The 17,059-nt window shown below is 43.0% G+C and overlaps 1 protein-coding gene across 1 annotated transcript; it reads right to left on the bottom strand.

Annotated features, from left to right (window-relative positions):
* Window positions 1–4,006: 4,006 nt before the first annotated feature.
* On the bottom strand, window positions 4,007–4,945 carry LOC119944053 (olfactory receptor 1019-like). The gene has a single exon (XM_038765279.1). The coding sequence runs from the start codon at window positions 4,943–4,945 to the stop codon at window positions 4,007–4,009; it is 939 nt and encodes a 312-aa protein (XP_038621207.1).
* Window positions 4,946–17,059: the final 12,114 nt, after the last annotated feature.

The raw sequence follows: 17,059 nt of genomic DNA, 5'->3' as shown, positions 1-17,059 counted from the left end.
CCCAACTGCTTCATACAGTGCTCTACATGCGATATATGCTCATTTGATTCATAAGGTGGTCTCTCGTTCTTAGTGTGGCCTGTATGATAACAATGTCTATCAAATTTCCATTGGGCGTTTGCTACTGAAAGACCTTCTTTAACTCCTTTGCTTTTTAAGATTGTGGAATATGAACTGTTTGCTTCTATTTCTCACTTTATTGGGCTTTAATATTATTTTTGGAGTACAATGAGCTTAATGGAACAACACTGTTGGAAATTTGGGTAAGGGTGGAACCTACTTGGTTGAAATGATAGAAAACTGGGTTGTTTGTGACTAGTCAAAACCAACAAAGATAAGATGAACACACAATTTTGCTTCCTTCCTCCCTGCAGAAACACTAATGACTGATATTCAGATACTAAGTGCAATGAACACAATATTTTTTTAATAGAACTTGTTAAGCACTTACAATGTGTCAGACACTGTACTAAGCATTGGGGTACGTACATAATAATTAGGTGAAACACAGTCTCTGTCCCACATAGGGCTCACAGTCTTAATCCCTATTTGACAGATGAAGCATCTGAGGCATAGAAAAGTAAAGGTCACACAGCAGACAAGTGGCAGAGCGGGGATTAGAAGCCAGGTCATCTGACTCTCAAGTCCTTCTTCTTTCCATTAGGCCATGCTGCTCCTCAAATCAGTCTCAACTGTCGCAGACCAATGCTTTATTTTTATTTTTTTTTCTTACGCATTCACTATGTGCCAGGCACTGTACTAAATACTGGAGGTAGATACAAGATAAGCAGGTTGGATACCATCCATATCCTCCATTTGGCTCACAGTCTTAATCCCCATTTTACAGTTAAGAAAACTTTGGTGCAGAGATGTTAAGTGCCTTGCCTGAGGTACCACAGCAAACAAGTGGTAGAGCAGGTATGCGACCCCAGGTCTTTCTGATTCCCAGGTCCTTGCACTATCCACTGGGCCATGCTGTTTTTCCACTATGCCAAGCTGCGTGGATGTGAAGCTGAGAATCTCCAAATATAAAATACTGTAAGGGTCGATTATTCCATTAAATCAGGTTTTCGGTAAATAAATGTGAATACATGAGTACAGTGCTCTGTACACAGTAAGCGCTCAATAAATATGATTGAATGAATGATGAATGAATAGATGCTCAAAAACATTTTGACTCACTTTTCATTTTCTTTCTATCCCCAAACACTAACTCAAAGCAGAGGAGAGTGGCTCTCTAGCTCTTGCCTTAGATCACATATCTGGGCAGGAGAAAGCTCATAATCACTAAAAAAAATGAAGGTGGGGAGGAGAGACAGACAGGAAGGGAATGAATATGACCATCCTTCAGATTGGAAGGATATAATTTTTCCTCTTTGAGATCTTTGAGGTAGTGACAATGGAGATGAGTAGTTTACTGGGCAAGACCCGATTTTCCAATCTGGACTGTTCACCTACATTACCCTTATTTTTTAAAATGGTATTTGTTAAGTATTTACTATGTGGCAGGCACTTTATAAAGTGCCAGGGTTGGTACAAGCTAATCAAGTTGGACGTAGCCCATGTCTCACATTGGAGTCACGGTCTTAACCCACATTTTTCAGATGAGCTAACTGAGAACAGAGACTTGGCCAAAGTCATACAGCAGAAACGTGGCCGAGCCAAGATCAGAACCCAGATCCTCTGGCTCCCGGTCTGTGCTATTTCCACTAAGCCCTCTGCTTCTCCCTTGTCTTTTCCTTTCCCAACTCTCCCATCCCCACGATACTGAGATCTTTAGCCCAGGGTAAATGGGACCACTGACTGAAACCTGCTCTAGAGAGGTGCAGATGGCTGGGTTGGAAAGGAATAAAGGTTTGTTGCTCCCAATCCAACAATTAAACACAGCCCATTCAATACACATACAAGACTATTGACGACATCTGAGAGGGCATGTCTTTACTGGCACTGATATTTCCTCACCATCCATGTCTTCTTTCCTTCTGGGTCCCTGGTAACCATCTCCTCCTGCATTCTTTTATCCCTACTGAAAATGAACTCTGGGGCAGGGGACTTAGAAAAGAGAAGGAGATACATGTTCAATGAACAGAGTTTTACATGTTTGCTTTTTTTAAATGAAGTATTATTTTGTACATTTTTTCTTCCAAAGTTAGTTTTTTTATTGTATCTTAGTAGTGCCACAGAGAGCATCCACAAGAAGAGCCTGTATATTTAGAAACAATAGCACTTCCTCTTGCATTAAATCCTGTGGTGTTCTTCCCAACCCTGCAGGAAGCAAATATTTCCAGAATCTACCCCTTCTTTCCCATCCAGACTTCCACCACCTTGGTCATACCCTGATTTGATTACTGTATCAGCCTCTTCCCAGCCCCAACCAGCCTCCATTTTCTCCCTTTAGAAAGTCCATATTTCATTCTGTCCTTTTTCTGAAACATTATTCTGGGCATATCTCCCCACTCCTTATAAACTTCCAATGGCTACCCATTCCTCTTGGTTAAAAGTCACTCAACTAGCTCTCCCACCCTGCTTATCCTTGTTCTCCCACAACAGCCCAGTTTGCATATTTTGCTCCTCTCAAACCAACCTAAGCACTGTGCTTCCTACTTGTCACTACTGAATCTTCACTTCTGCCCTCTGCTCAGCCTGGAATTCCATCCCACCTTCAACATATGGCAGATTACTGTTTTTGTCATTTTCAAAAGCCCCCTAAAATCGTATCTTCTCCTGAAGTTCTTCCCTAATTAATTTTTCAACTCCTTGCCCTATATCCCCTCTCTCAGGGTCACACCTGGAGAGTTTCCAGGTAATACTCTACCAGTCTCAGTTACGGGAGGAAGAGTCAAGCAGAGAATTATCCATTCCATTCCTAGCGTGGACAGTGGCTAGTGACTGGAGGGAAATCTGCTACAAGTCAAACTCACCCATCCATCCATTCATTCATTCAATCATATTTATTGAGTGCTTACTGCATGCAGAGCACTGTACTAAGCGCCATGCTGGGCAGCAGTAGCATAGGAGAGAGTCGAGGGCAGAGTTGATTTTACTGCATGGAAGGCAGCAATAGTAAACCACTTCCATATTTTTACCAAGAAAACTCTATGGATACAGTACCAGAATGATTGCAGATGGAGGGTGTTCTGGGAGAGATGTGTCCATCGTGTCGCTATGGGTCAGAAACGACTTGACGGCATAAGAAAAGATGAGCCCCATATCCCCCTCAAATATTACTTCAGATCTTCCACATCAATTAATCACTTGGGTCCTCACATCCTCCATTGCACTTATGAATTTTAGACTCTATTGTACTTATTGCTTCCTTCTACCTGTAATTTATATTGGAGTCTGTTTTCCCAAGTAGATTGTAAACACCTTGAGATCAGAGATCAGATCTTAGTACAGTGCTCTGCACAGACTAAGCACTCAGTAAATACTATTGACATATTCATTTTAAAAAGATATTTGTGTGGCCATAAATATTTCAAGGAGTTTACAATTTATACGAGAAATACTAAGAGGATTGAGAACAGTCATATAACCATAGGCTGCATGTGATATACATGAACAAACAGGAAATAAATAAGAAATTTATAATATACTTGAAGACATAACATTGAATATATATTCTCAAAGACTGTAATATTACTGCATCCCAGAGTAAAAAAAATAGATCTTTTCTTAGTAATAATAATAATAATAATGATGGCATTTATTAAGTGCTTACTATGTGCAAAGCACTGTTCTAAGCACTGAGGAGGTTACAAGGTGATCAGGTTGTCCCACGGGGGGCTCACAGTCTTAATCCCCATTTTACAGATGAGGGAACTGAGGCACAGAGAAGTTAAGTGACTTGCCTTAAGTCACACAGCTGACAATTGGCGGAGCTGGGATTTGAACCCATGACCTCTGACTCCAAAGCCAGTGAATTTCCACTGACTCACACTGCTTCTCGAGTCCTTTACCTGGTAATATGTAGTAAAGGAAACAACATTAAAATGCTGCAGTTATATTAAAATAGGGACAGTTTCCAGCCTAGAGTCTTTTTCAGGGCCTCTTTCACCTCTTTGTTCCTCACACTATAGATCAGGGGATTCAACATGGGAATCACCAAGGAATAAAACATGGACATTACTTTGATCTGGTATGCCGACAGGCTGGAGATGGGACATATGTACATGAAAATCAAAGTCCCGTACAGAATGGACACAGCCATTAGGTGGGAAGCACAAGTGAAAAAGGCTTTGCATCTCCCTTCAGTGGAACGGATCTTCAGGATCGCAGCCGCGATGTATGCATAGGACAGGAGAATGGCCAGGATGGTGCTTACGATAGCGATGGTGGCAAAGATGAAATGGACCAATGCTGCCATGTGGGTATCCGAGGAGGAGATGGCGAGGAGAGGAGGGATGTCACAGAAAAAATGGTTGATAATATTTGAGCTGCAGAAGGACAACCTGAACAAGGCACTAGTGTGGGCTATTGCATTCACAGAAGCGCAGAGATACGAGTTGGCTACCCAAAGGATGCAGCTTTTCTTGGACATCAAAATGGTATAACGCAATGGTTTACAAATGGCAACGAACCTATCATAGGCCATTACAGCCAACAGGTAAACTTCAGCATTAACAGCTAGGGAGAACAAGAAAAACTGGGTTACACATTCTGCAAACGATATCACCTTTTTGGCCAGAAGGTAGCTGACCATCATTTTGGGAGCAATGATAGAAGAATAACTGACATCTAAGAGAGACAGATTGCTGAGGAAAAAATACATGGGGGTGTGAAGCTGGGAACTCATCTTGATCAACAAGGCGATGGTCAGATTCCCCACCACAGTAACGAGATAGATGGCACAAAACAGCAGAAAGATGACAAATTGTAAGTCTGGGTGGTCCGTAAATCCCAAAAGAATAAACTCAGTCACTCTGGTACAATTCTTCTCTTCCATTTATTCTGTCGTGCCCCTTGGAACTAGGAAGAAGCAGTTTATCATTAGATTGGAGCCAAATTTGGCAAGAGAGTTTACCCTAATGGAACTGTCTGTGACTCACTGGTGTCCTCCCTTTCTCCCTTCAAAGCCCTACTGAGAGCTCACCTCCTCCAAGAGGCCTTCCCAGAATGAGCCCCCTTTTTCCTCTCCTCCTTCTCATCATCATCATCAATCGTATTTATTGAGCACTTACTATGTGCAGAACACTGTACTAAGCACTTGGGAAGTACAAATTGGCAACATATAGAGACAGTCCCTACCCAATAGTGGGCTCACAGTCCAAAAGGGGGAGACAGAGAACAAAACCAAACATACTAACAAAATAAAATAAACAGAATAGATATGTACAAATAAAATAAGTAAATAAATAAATAGAGTAAAAAAATATGTACAAACATTTATACATATATACAGGTGCTGTGGGGAAGGGAAGGAGGTAAGATGAGGGGGACGAGGGGGAGAGAAAGGAAGGGGCTCAGTCTGGGAAGGCCTCCTGGAGGAGGTGAGCTCTCAGCAGGGCCTTGAAGGGAGGAAGAGAGCTAGCTTGGCGGATGGGCAGAGGGAGGGCATTCCAGGCCCGGGGGATGACGTGGGCCGGGGGTCGATGGCAGGACAGGTGAGAGCGAGGTACGGTGAGGAGGTCAGCGGTGGAGGAGTGGAGGGTGCGGGCTGGGCTGGAGAAGGAGAGAAGGGAGGTGAGGTAGGAGGGGGCGAGGTGATGGAGAGCCTTGAAGCCCAGGGTGAGGAGTTTCTGCCTGATGCGCAGATTGATTGGTAGCCACTGGAGATTTTTGAGGAGGGGAGTGATATGGCCAGAGCGTTTCTGGACAAAGATAATCCGGGCAGCAGCATGAAGTATGGATTGAAGTGGGGAGAGACACGAGGATGGGAGATCAGAGAGAAAGCTGATGCAGTAGTCCAGACGGGATAGGATGAGAGCTTGAATGAGCAGGGTAGCGGTTGGGATGGAGAGGAAAGGGCGGATCTTGGCAATGTTGTGGAGGTGAAACTGGCAGGTTTTGGTCACGGCTTGGATGTGACGGGTGAATGAGAGAGCGGAGTCGAGGATGACACCAAGGTTGTGGGCTTGTGAGACGGGAAGGATGGTAGTGCCGTCAACAGAGATGGGAAAGTCAGGGAGAGGGCAAGGTTTGGGAGTGAAGACAAGGAGTTCAGTCTTCGACATGTTGAGCTTTAGGTGGCGGGCAGACATCCAAATGGAGATGTCCTGAAGGCAGGAGGAGATGCGAGCCTGGAGAGAGGAGGAGAGAGCAGGGGCAGAGATGTAGATCTGGGTGTCATCAGCGTAGAGATGATAGCTGAAGCCGTGGGAGCGAATGAGGTCACCAAGGGAGTGCGTGTAGATCGAGAACAGAAGGGGACCAAGCACTGAACCTTGGGGAAGCCCGACAGTGAGAGAATGGGAGGGGGAGGAGGAGCCTGCAAAAGAGACTGAGAAAGAATGACCGGAGAGGTAAGAGGAGAACCAGGAGAGGACGGAGTCTGTGAAGCCAAGGTCAGATGGCGTGTTGAGAAGAAGGGGGTGGTCCACAGTGTCAAAGGCAGCTGAGAGGTCGAGGAGGATTAGGACAGAGTAGGAGCCGTTGGATTTGGCAAGCAGGAGGTCATTGGTGACCTTTGAGAGGGCAGTTTCCGTGGAATGTAGGGGACGGAATCCAGGCTGGAGGGGGTCGAGGAGAGAGTTGTTGTTGAGGAATTCTAGGCAGCGAGTGCAGACAACTCATTCAAGGAGTTTGGAAAGGAATGGTAGGAGGGATATGGGACGATAACTAGAAGGTGAGGTGGGGTCAAGAGAGGGTTTTTTTAGGATCCCCCCCAGCCCTACCTCCTTCCCCTCCTTCCCCTCCCCACAACACCTGTATATATGTTTGTACAGATTTATTACTCTATTTACTTTACTTGTACATATTTACTATTCTATTTATTTTGTTAATGATGTGCATTTAGCTTTAATTCTTTTTGTTCTGACAGTTTGACACCTGTCCAAATGTTATGTTTTGTTGTCTGTCTCCCCCTTCTAGACTGTGAGCCCGTTGTTGGGTAGGGAACATCTCTATGCGTTGCAGACTTGTACTTCCCAAGCGCTTAGTACAGTGCTCTGCACACAGTAAACACTCAATAAATCTGAGTGAATAAATGAATGAATGGTGTTAACAGAATGTCCTTGCTGAGGTTATGCATCTTCCCTGAAAATCATTACAGCAACTGCATGCTTTATGAAATGAGAAATGTGTTTGATTCATAGGATTTAACCATGTGCAGGTTGATATCTTCCTGCTCTCTTCGCTATCCAGTGCTTAGAACAGTGTCCAGTGCTTCGAACAGTGCTTTGCACATAGTAAGCGCTTAAAAATTCCATTATTATTATTATTTTTATTATTATTATTATTATTATTATTATTATATCAGCTCTCCTCAACAATGACTGTCTTTGGTCCTTTCTTTGCCTTAAAGGAAAACTATACTTAGAATCAATATCCAGCTTGCATTGCAATACCTCTAGGGAACAACTGAGACTTTAATGTACTCCAGATACTCTTGTAAGGCATTCTAAGAGAAATAGCTGGAAACTGGGATTTGATTCCCAGCAAGTGACAGAGAGCAGGAGGAGGGAAATTTAAGCCGCAAGTATCTGCTACTGTCACTACAAACCCAGCCATCAGAATTAGGGAAGCACATTCAGGAGTGGCAGGGGAAGACTTGGCTATTGTGAGCAGCAACTGCACAAATAATAATAATAACAATTCTGGTATTTGTTTAGCACTTACTATGTGCCAGGCACTGCAATAAGCGCTGGGGTGGATACAGGCATATTGGGTTGGACTCAGTCCCTGTCCCACGTGGGGCTCACAGTCTCATCCCCATTTTACAGGTGATGTAACTGAGGGACAGAGAAGTTAAGTGATTTGCCCAAGATCATACAGCAGACAAATAATAATAATAATGGCATTTATTAAGTGCTTACTATGTGCCAAGCACTGTTCTAAACACTGGGGAGGTTACAAGGTGCTCAGGCTGTCCCACGGGGGGCTCACATTAATCCCCATTTTACAGATGAGGGAACTGAGGCCCAGAGAAGTTAAGTGACTTGACCAAGGTCACACAGCTGACAATTGGCGGACCCGGGATTTGAATCCATGACCTCTGGGTCATGACCCCTTCAAAGCCCGGGTTCTATCCACTACCCCGTGCTGCAGTGTCTGCAGCGTGAGGCAGGAGGGAAAGAGCCAGGGAAGTGCAGTGTTCGGCACGCAGTAAGCGCTCAATAAATATGATTTAATGAACGAATGAATGAAAGGAAGCTCTGAGTGTGCAGCTCAAAATCCTGATCTCCAAATACAAGAAATCCCCAAAGTGGGATTGGAGAGGTCTGCTGGGTGAGGGACAGACCCTGGCTACAAACCTTGAAGACATATTTACACACACACACCCAAAAAATAAAAAAAATAAAAATAAACCCGGTTGTCTCATAATGGAGGGAGGTTGCTTTCTTGCAAACTCTGAGTTAAGGAAAACTCATATTGTAATGGGCACTGTGGCAGGAGCTGTGTGGGACACATTTTCATCTGGCATCACTGTATGCTGTATTTAACAGACTCGCATTGTTGGAAGAACATTCTCTAATTCCCTAACAGTGTTCTAGCCAAAAAAACACAGCAAAAACATGTGTGGTAGCAGAAATTAGTGCACAGAGGAACACCCAGATGCACAAAGAAAAAATAAAAAGATACCCATAAACAAACATCCAAAGAAAGAGAAACATCAGCGCTTAAAACAGTGCTTTGCACATAGTAAGCGCTGAACAAATGCCATCATTATTATTGTTATGTGGACACACAAGAATGTGCAAATACTCAATCACAGATGCACAGAGATAAAGACAGAAAAGCACACAGAAAGATACATGAACACTCACCCACAGGAGAACAAACATGGACACAAAAACCGAGGGAGAGACACCCTTAAAATGCACAGGGAAAGACTCACACATTAAACAGTCTATAGAGAGATGCGGAGAAATGTCCAAGGACATGTATGAACACGCACAGGGAGACATACCTGAACACACACAGAGATATACACATTCGTAAATGTGAGAAAATGCATAGATCTCCATCCCACCTCACCACTCCCGGGAAAACACATAAGGACCCACAAAAACACAAATAAGGATGACAGCCCACAGACTGAAAAACACATAAAAATGCATAACCTTAGTTACTGCAGGGAAATGAAGGGTAGATTATCAGGAAGCCAAAGGAAATCTCCAGTTCCAAAGCCTTCTTTCTTCAACATTTTGTCTCCTTCACATAATTAAACATAAATTAAATGCTGGAAGGCAAGGAGGAAGTACAGGGGGAGAGCTCATATCATGGAATATATTTTTATATATTCCAATCTCCTGAGGACTTTGACCTCCTCTTTAACAAATATTGATAAGGCATTAACTCTCAAGGACATTTCTTCACCCTAAGAGCTCATACTTCTCTTTGAACAAACAGGAATTCTTTCCCTACCTCACCAAACCCAACATAGAATCTTTATACAAATATTATACACTGTACACCTTCTATTTATCAACATTTAAAAAATGTTGTATCTTTATCCTCACATGATCTGAATCCAGGAGGTATCTTGGTCTGAGTAGATTGGAGATCCAAGCAGGCTTCAATTGCAATGGACAAAAAACTGTAACCAAAGGGATGGAAAAAATCAGTGGAAGTCACATTCACGGATGGAAATGGAAGGTTGGACATAACAACGGTTTCCTCAAAACTCAATAGGAAGATGCTTCCAGTTTTATGCTCTGATTGGTGGAATTTTGTCGGCGGGGGGAGCAGGAGGGAGTAAGTCCCCAAGGCTGCTCTGTACTCTGGGAACTATTTGGAATACCAGTTGTCCTTCGGAAGGATGGGAAAAGGATTTCCATCTGATTTGCCATCTCATGGGAGTATGTTTGTGTGTGGAAATGGGTTTTCTGAAGATCCCCCTTTCCTTCTTTCAAATAAATCAACACACCCAGAAAGCCAAAAGTACCTGAAGGCTTACAGAAAACGCAGCACTGGCAAGAGGATATAATTCACGTAATATAGAGTGATATTTATATATCACTATAATATATCATAATTATATAAATGATATAATTCTGATTAATTCAGAACCATCATCCTAGAGATGATGGATGAACAGAAAGAATAGAGGGCAATTGTTTCATGATTTAAAAGCAAAATACACACAACACTTTCCCCTAAGCCAATCTTCAGCATTTGTCAGGGTCAGGGGAGGCTTGGGGCCACTTGGGTCTTCAAATACTGCTAGACTTTCCCCGTGGCATGTCAGGAGTTCATGACCAAAGTGCTGGATTTATATGTGAATTCCACTCTGAAATCTTAGGCAAATGTTTGTGAGCCGAGAAGCGGGAGTTGTGGCAAATCTCCAAAGCAGGAAGTCTCTGTGTTCAGTAATTTGTGTAATCTGAGCTTCCCAAAGACCACTTTTGTCAGCTTCCTTATAGCATGGAAGCAAAAATGGACTAGTTTTCTTGATTTTTTCAGTTCCTTGCAACTCCTTTCCCTATTCATTCATTCATTCAATTGTATTTATTGAGTGCTTACTGTGTGCAGAGCAGTGTACTACATGCTTGGGAAGAACAAGTTCATTAATTCATTCAATCGTATTTATTGAGTGCTTACTGTGTGCAGAGCACTGTACTAAGCGATTGGGAAGTACAAGCTGGAAACATCTAGAGACGGTCCCTACCCAACAATGAGCTCACGGTCTAGAGGGGGAGACAGACATTAGTACAAATAGATAAAACAATAAATTACAGATATATATAGATAGATACATATGTGCTATGGGGAGTCGTTCATTCAATAGTATTTATTGAGCACTTTCTGTGTGCGAAGCACTGTACTAAGCGCTTGGGAAGTACAAGTTGGCTACACATAGAGACGGTCCCTACCCAACAACGAGCTCACAGTCTAGAAGGGGGAGACAGACAACAAAACAAAACATGTGGACATGTGTCAAATCGTCAGAACAAATAGAAATAAAGCTAGATGCACATCATTAATGAAATAAATAGAATAGTAAATATTTACAAGTAAAATAAATAGAGTAATAAATCTGTACAAACACCTTCATATTGGAGTAGGATAAATGGGACCCAAGGTTCACTTTAGAGGTACATTTGTCTGCTTACTTGTACCTATCTATTCTATTTATTTTATTTTGTTAGTATGTTTGGTTTTGTTCTCTGTCTCCCCCTTCTAGACTGTGAGCCCACTGTTGGGTAGGGACTGTCTCTATATGTTGCCAGCTTGTACTTCCTAAGCGCTTAGTACAGTGCTCTGCACACAGTAAGTGCTCAATAAATACGATTGATTGATTGATTGATTTAACTTCACTGTGCCTCAGTTTCTGTAACTGTAAAATGGGGATGAAGTCTTCCCTCTTAAATCAATCAATTACATTTATTGTGTTCTTACTTTTATGAAGTAAGTGTTCAATAAATATGATTGACAGTCTGGGAAAGTCTCTTGGAGGAGATGTGATTTTAATAAGGCTTTGTAGGTGGGGTGAGTGTTGATCTCTAAGTAATTAAATGGGAGGGAGTTCCAGGATGTGGAATGAAGAGCCAGCAACAAGATAGATAGGATCGAGGTACAGTGAGTGGATTGATGTTATAGCAGTAAAGTGAGAGGACTGGGTTATAGAAAGAAATCAGTGAAGTAAGATAGGAAGGGGCAAGGGGGTTGAGTGTTTTAAAGCCAATGGGAAGGATTTTCTGTTGGATGCAGAGGTGGATGGGCAACCGCTAGAGCTTCTTCAGGAGTGGGGGAACATGGTCTGAACTACTTTTAAAGAAATGGTCCAGGCAGTAGAGTGCACTACGGACTGAAGTGCGAAGAGACAGGGGGCAGGGAGGTCAGCAAGGAGGTTGATGCAGTACTCAAGGTGGAATAGGATAAGGGCTTGGATTCCTTCATTCACTCATTTAATCGTATTTATTGAGTGCTTAGTGCATGCAGAGCACTGTATTAATAATAATAATGGCATTTGTTAAGCGCTTACTATGTGCAGAGCACTGTTCTAAGCGCTGGGGGGTTACAAGGTGATCAAGTTGTCCCACATGGGGCTCACAGTCTTAACCCCCATTTTACAGATGAGGTAACTGAGGCTCAGAGAAGTTAAGTGACTTGCCCAAGGTCACACAGCAGACATGTGGGGGAGTCGGGATTCGAACCCATGACCTCTGACTCCAAAGCCCGGGCTCTTTCCACTGAGCCACGCTGCTATTAAGCGCTTGGGAAGTCCAAGTCAGCAACATATAGAGACGGTCTCTTCCCAACAACAGGCTCACAGTCTAGGCGGGGGAGACAGATAACAAAACAAAACATGTAGACAGGTGAAAAAACCATCAGAATAATAGAATTATAGTTATATGCACATCAATAACAAAATACATAGAGTAGTAAATATGTACAATTAGAGTAATAAATCTGTACAAATATATACAAGTGCTGTGGGGAGGGGAAGGATCAGCATAGTAGTAGTTTGGATGAGACTATGAACCGCATGTGGCTCCAGGACTATAGCTGATCTGATTAGGTGATATCTAACCCAGGGCTTAGTATGATAATTACAATAATTATTATTGTTATTGTTAGCACTGGGCTTGAAGACGCTGGATAAATCTGGACAGCTCCTCGTGTTTGGGAGACTCACTAGGTATTCAGAGTGGCTCTCATCCAACGAAGGCTCCAGGGACATCCACTTGGAAAAGAGGGTGTGGGGAAACATGCCATCAAAAAATCGAAACTACATTGTTAACCATTATTATAATTTCATTATTATTATTAATAACATTATTACTTATCATCATAGTAGTATTTGGTAATTATTTACTGTGTCCCTAGCACTGTACTAAATGCTGGGGCAGATGTAAAATAATCAGGTCATTCATTCATTCATTCATTCAATCGTATTTATTGAGCGCTTAGTGAGTGCAGAGCACTGTACTAAGCGCTTGGGAAGTACAAGTTGGGCCATACACTTTCTCTATCACACATGAGGCTCACAGTCTAAGAGTGAGACTGTCTCTGTCCCAGATCCATTGATACAGGATTAACAATAATAATAATAATAATGGCTTTTGTTAAGCGCTTATTATGTGCCAAGCACTGTTGTAAGCACCGGGAGGGATACAAGGTAATCAGATTGTCCCAAATGGGGCTCACAGTCTTAATCCCCATTTAACAGATAAGGAAACCGAGGCCAGAGAAGTTAAGTGACTTGCCCAAAGACACGCAGCTAAGTGGTGAAGCCAGGATTACAACCCAAGACCTTTGAATCCCAAACCCGTGCTCTTTCCACTGAGCCACGCTGCTTCTCTAAGACAGAAGCTGAGTGAATGAGAACACCCGGCATTTATTCTAGGTATTGTGGCTGGAAAACATATAAAATTAAGATAAGCCCAGGGACCTGAAAGGGGAGAAGAAGTTAATGTCCATTACCCTACAGATTTTTCGATCCCTGCAAATGATTTCACAGATTCTAGCTCCTTGACAGAGCATTGTTTAGTCCTAGATTCATGTGAGGTTCCGGACTTCTGGACTCTCCAGTTCACTTCCACACAAGGACACAGCAAAGTATTCCAGTTCCAAAGAGTGACAGTTCTGCCTCTGCCCCCATATCATTCTCAGGATGACCTGTAATTATTCCAGGGGTCTTCCACCCAAAATCCACCCTAAAGTAGCAGTGAGGCTTAATGGTTAAAGCACGGGCCCTAGAATCAGAAGGACTTAGCTTCTAATCCCGGAACCATGATTTGTCTGCTGTTTGACCTTCGGAAAATCACTTAGCTTCTCTGGGCCTTAGTTGCTTCATCTGTAAAATGGGGATTAAGACTGTGAGCCCCACGTGGGATAGGCACTGTGTCCAAAACCCTAATTATCTTGTATCTACTCCAGCACTTTGAACAGTGCTTTGCACATAGTAAGTGCTTAACAAATTCCATTAAAAAAAAAACCCACCGTGACATAGGCCTCATAGCTCACCTCCTGCAGGAGGCCTTCCCAGACTGAGCCCCCTCCTTCCTCTCCCCCTCCTCCCCCTGTCCATCCCCCCGCCTTACCTCCTTCCCTTCCCCACAGCACCTGTATATATGTATATATGTTTGTACGTATTTATTACTCTATTTACTTATTTATTTTGCTTGTACATATCTATTCTATTTATTTTATTTTGTTAATATGTTTGGTTGTGTTCTCTGTCTCCCCCTTCTAGACTGTGAGCCCACTGTTGGGTAGGGACCGTCTCTACATGTTGCCAACTTGTACTTCCCAAGCGCTCTGCACACAGTACGTGCTCAATAAATACGATTCATTGATCGATTGATAGGCCCTGGAGTCACTTAGGGGACCCTAGATCCCTGCTAGTGTCTAATATGTCACAAAGCCTTCCAAATCTCCCCTTTCTGGGAAGGACAAAATCTGGGGCTCTCTGTCTAATAACCTCCAGTCCTGAATCCTTCTTTCCTTACCACCATCTTAGTCTCTCAACCCAAAAATCCCTCGGAATTGCAAGGGGATCATTTGAACCCTGGCTAGACATGACCCCCTGTGGGAGAGGCTAGAGGGAGGTTGGAGAAGAATGGACTCAGACCCCCTCCTTCAGCTTCCCAGGTAAACATGTCTCCTGTGCACCCAGAATTTCCCAGCTCATCCTGCAGACAGTCACACTGACTGCAGATCTGAAAAGGACCTAAATAGATGGTTTGCAAGTATTACCAACCCATTAATCGGGTTGCAAATTGACCATAATGCTTATCCAAATGCTTTTCTCTTTTAAAAGTTTGCGCCTTTCCCTGAGTTGTGGCTCAGTGGAAAGAGCACGGGCTTAGGAGTCAGAGGTCATGAGTTTGAATCCTGGCCCCACCACCTGTCTGCTATGTGACCTTTGGAAAGCCACTTAACTTCTCTTAGCCTCAGTTACCTCATCTGTAAACTGGGGATTAAGAATGTGGGCCCCATGTGGGACAACGTGATCACCTTGTATCCCCTCCAGCACTTAGAACAGTGCTTTGCACATAGTAAGCACTTAACAAATGCCATTATTATTATTATTATTACTTTTCTGTAAATGTTCTGGTTACACATTCTTCCTTTTCCTTTTTTTTTCCTCAGGGTAGTCTCACCCTCTCCAATCTCTGAATGTCCTTTTAGTTCAGCTCTTAGTCCTCTGGTCATTCTCCCTCTCAGGAATAGAAGACTAGCTCTTCTGGACTCCTGTCCTTAAGGAACTCAAACCTTTAGGGTATCTTAACCTTCTCAGATCCCTCTGCCATTCCCTGTGTCTTTCCGAGGTCTCAAGTCAAACCTCCCATGTGTCCTGACCTCCCAGATCACATCTCAGGAAACTTTTCAGCACCCTGTGTCATCCAACAAGCGTCTCAGCCCAAAATTTCTTCCCAAAATAGTTGAGGAGCTCCTTCCCCCAAAATATGGCCCCCACTTTGTCCCTTCCCAAATCTTCTGCATAATTGGTTGGTTATAATAACAATAGCAGTATTTGTTAGATGCTTTCTTGAGAAGCAACATGGGTTGGTGGATAGAGCATGGGCCTGGGTTCTAATCCTGGCTCTGCAGGATGTCTGCTTTGTGACCTTGGGGAAGCCACTTCACTTCTCTGTGCCTCAGTTACCCCATCTGTAAAATGGGGATTAAGAGTGTAAGCCCCATGTGGGAGAGGGAAGGTGTCCAACCTGATTAACTTGTATCTACCATAGCCCTTAGAACAGTGCTTGGCACATAGTAAGCAATTTAACAAGTACCATAATTATAATTGCAAGTTAAGCAAATCTGACAAAGTTCCTATCCCAAATGTTTCATGGTGTATGGGGGAAGGAAAGCAGGTATTTAATCCTTATTTATAAATGAGGAAACAGGCACAGATAAGTTGAAGGATTTGCTCAAGGTCCCACAGCAGACATGTGGCTTCCCACATTAATTTCCTTGCCTCTCTTACAACCCTCAGGACCTAAAATAATGTGATTTCTCTTGGGCTTCATCTTTCTCTTTTCCTTTCAGGTATTATTATTGTTTCAGAACAAGAACCAGGGGGCAAAGATCACAGAGGTAACTTTATTGAGGGGTGAAAGGGAGAAAAGACAGAACTAGGGATGGGAAAACAAGATGAACAAAACATCATGGGAAAGTCAGTAAAGTCAGTAGCTGAAATGGAGAACAAAATGAGCCTTTATATTTAGTTTTATTGCTGGGCCTGTCCTTGAAACCATTGAGCAAGTCTCTCTGATTTCTCCCCTCCTCACTGCAGCTTCTTGCAGTGATCTAGGATCTCAAAAATCTCCCTGAATGCTCAGAATGGAATGACTCTCATTCAGCCAAGAATTCTCATGTGGTCTAAGAACTGACTATATGCTTCTAAAATCAAACGGAAAACTTATCATATTGCATCGACTCCAGTACCTAGGACAGTGCTAGGGACAGTAGGTGGTAATTATTCTACAAAATAATAATACTAATAGTTACAGTATTTGTTAAGCACTTACTATGTGCAAAGCACTGTTGTAAGTGCTGGGGTAGATACAAGGTAATCAGGTGGGACACAGTCCCTGTCCCACATGGGGTTCGCAGTCTTAATCCTCATTGTGCAGATGAGGAAACTGAGGCACAGAGAAGTGAAGTAACTTGCCCACGGTCACACAGCAGACAAGTAGTGGAGCCAGGATTAGAACCCATGTCTTCTGACTCCCAAGCCCATGCACTTGACAATAGGCCATGCAGCTTCCCTAAGCCTTGCTGCTTCCTCAGGAGCTAAGCAATTCTGTGGAGAGTCCCATCACAGAAAATGTAAGCTTTCTGTATTAAAGGGCTTAAATAGTATATTAGTGTTCAATCAACATGGATATCAATCAGTGATATTTATTGAGTACATGCTGTGTGCAGAGCACTGTACTAAACACTAGGCACACTACAATACAGGAGGGTAAAATGAAGATAACCCACAGTTTTCTTTTTGAAAAAG

The sequence above is a fragment of the Tachyglossus aculeatus genome, chromosome 22 (assembly GCF_015852505.1).
Source record: "Tachyglossus aculeatus isolate mTacAcu1 chromosome 22, mTacAcu1.pri, whole genome shotgun sequence".
Lineage (NCBI taxonomy): Eukaryota > Metazoa > Chordata > Mammalia > Monotremata > Tachyglossidae > Tachyglossus > Tachyglossus aculeatus.
This window is presented reverse-complemented; position numbering and strand designations above follow the sequence as displayed.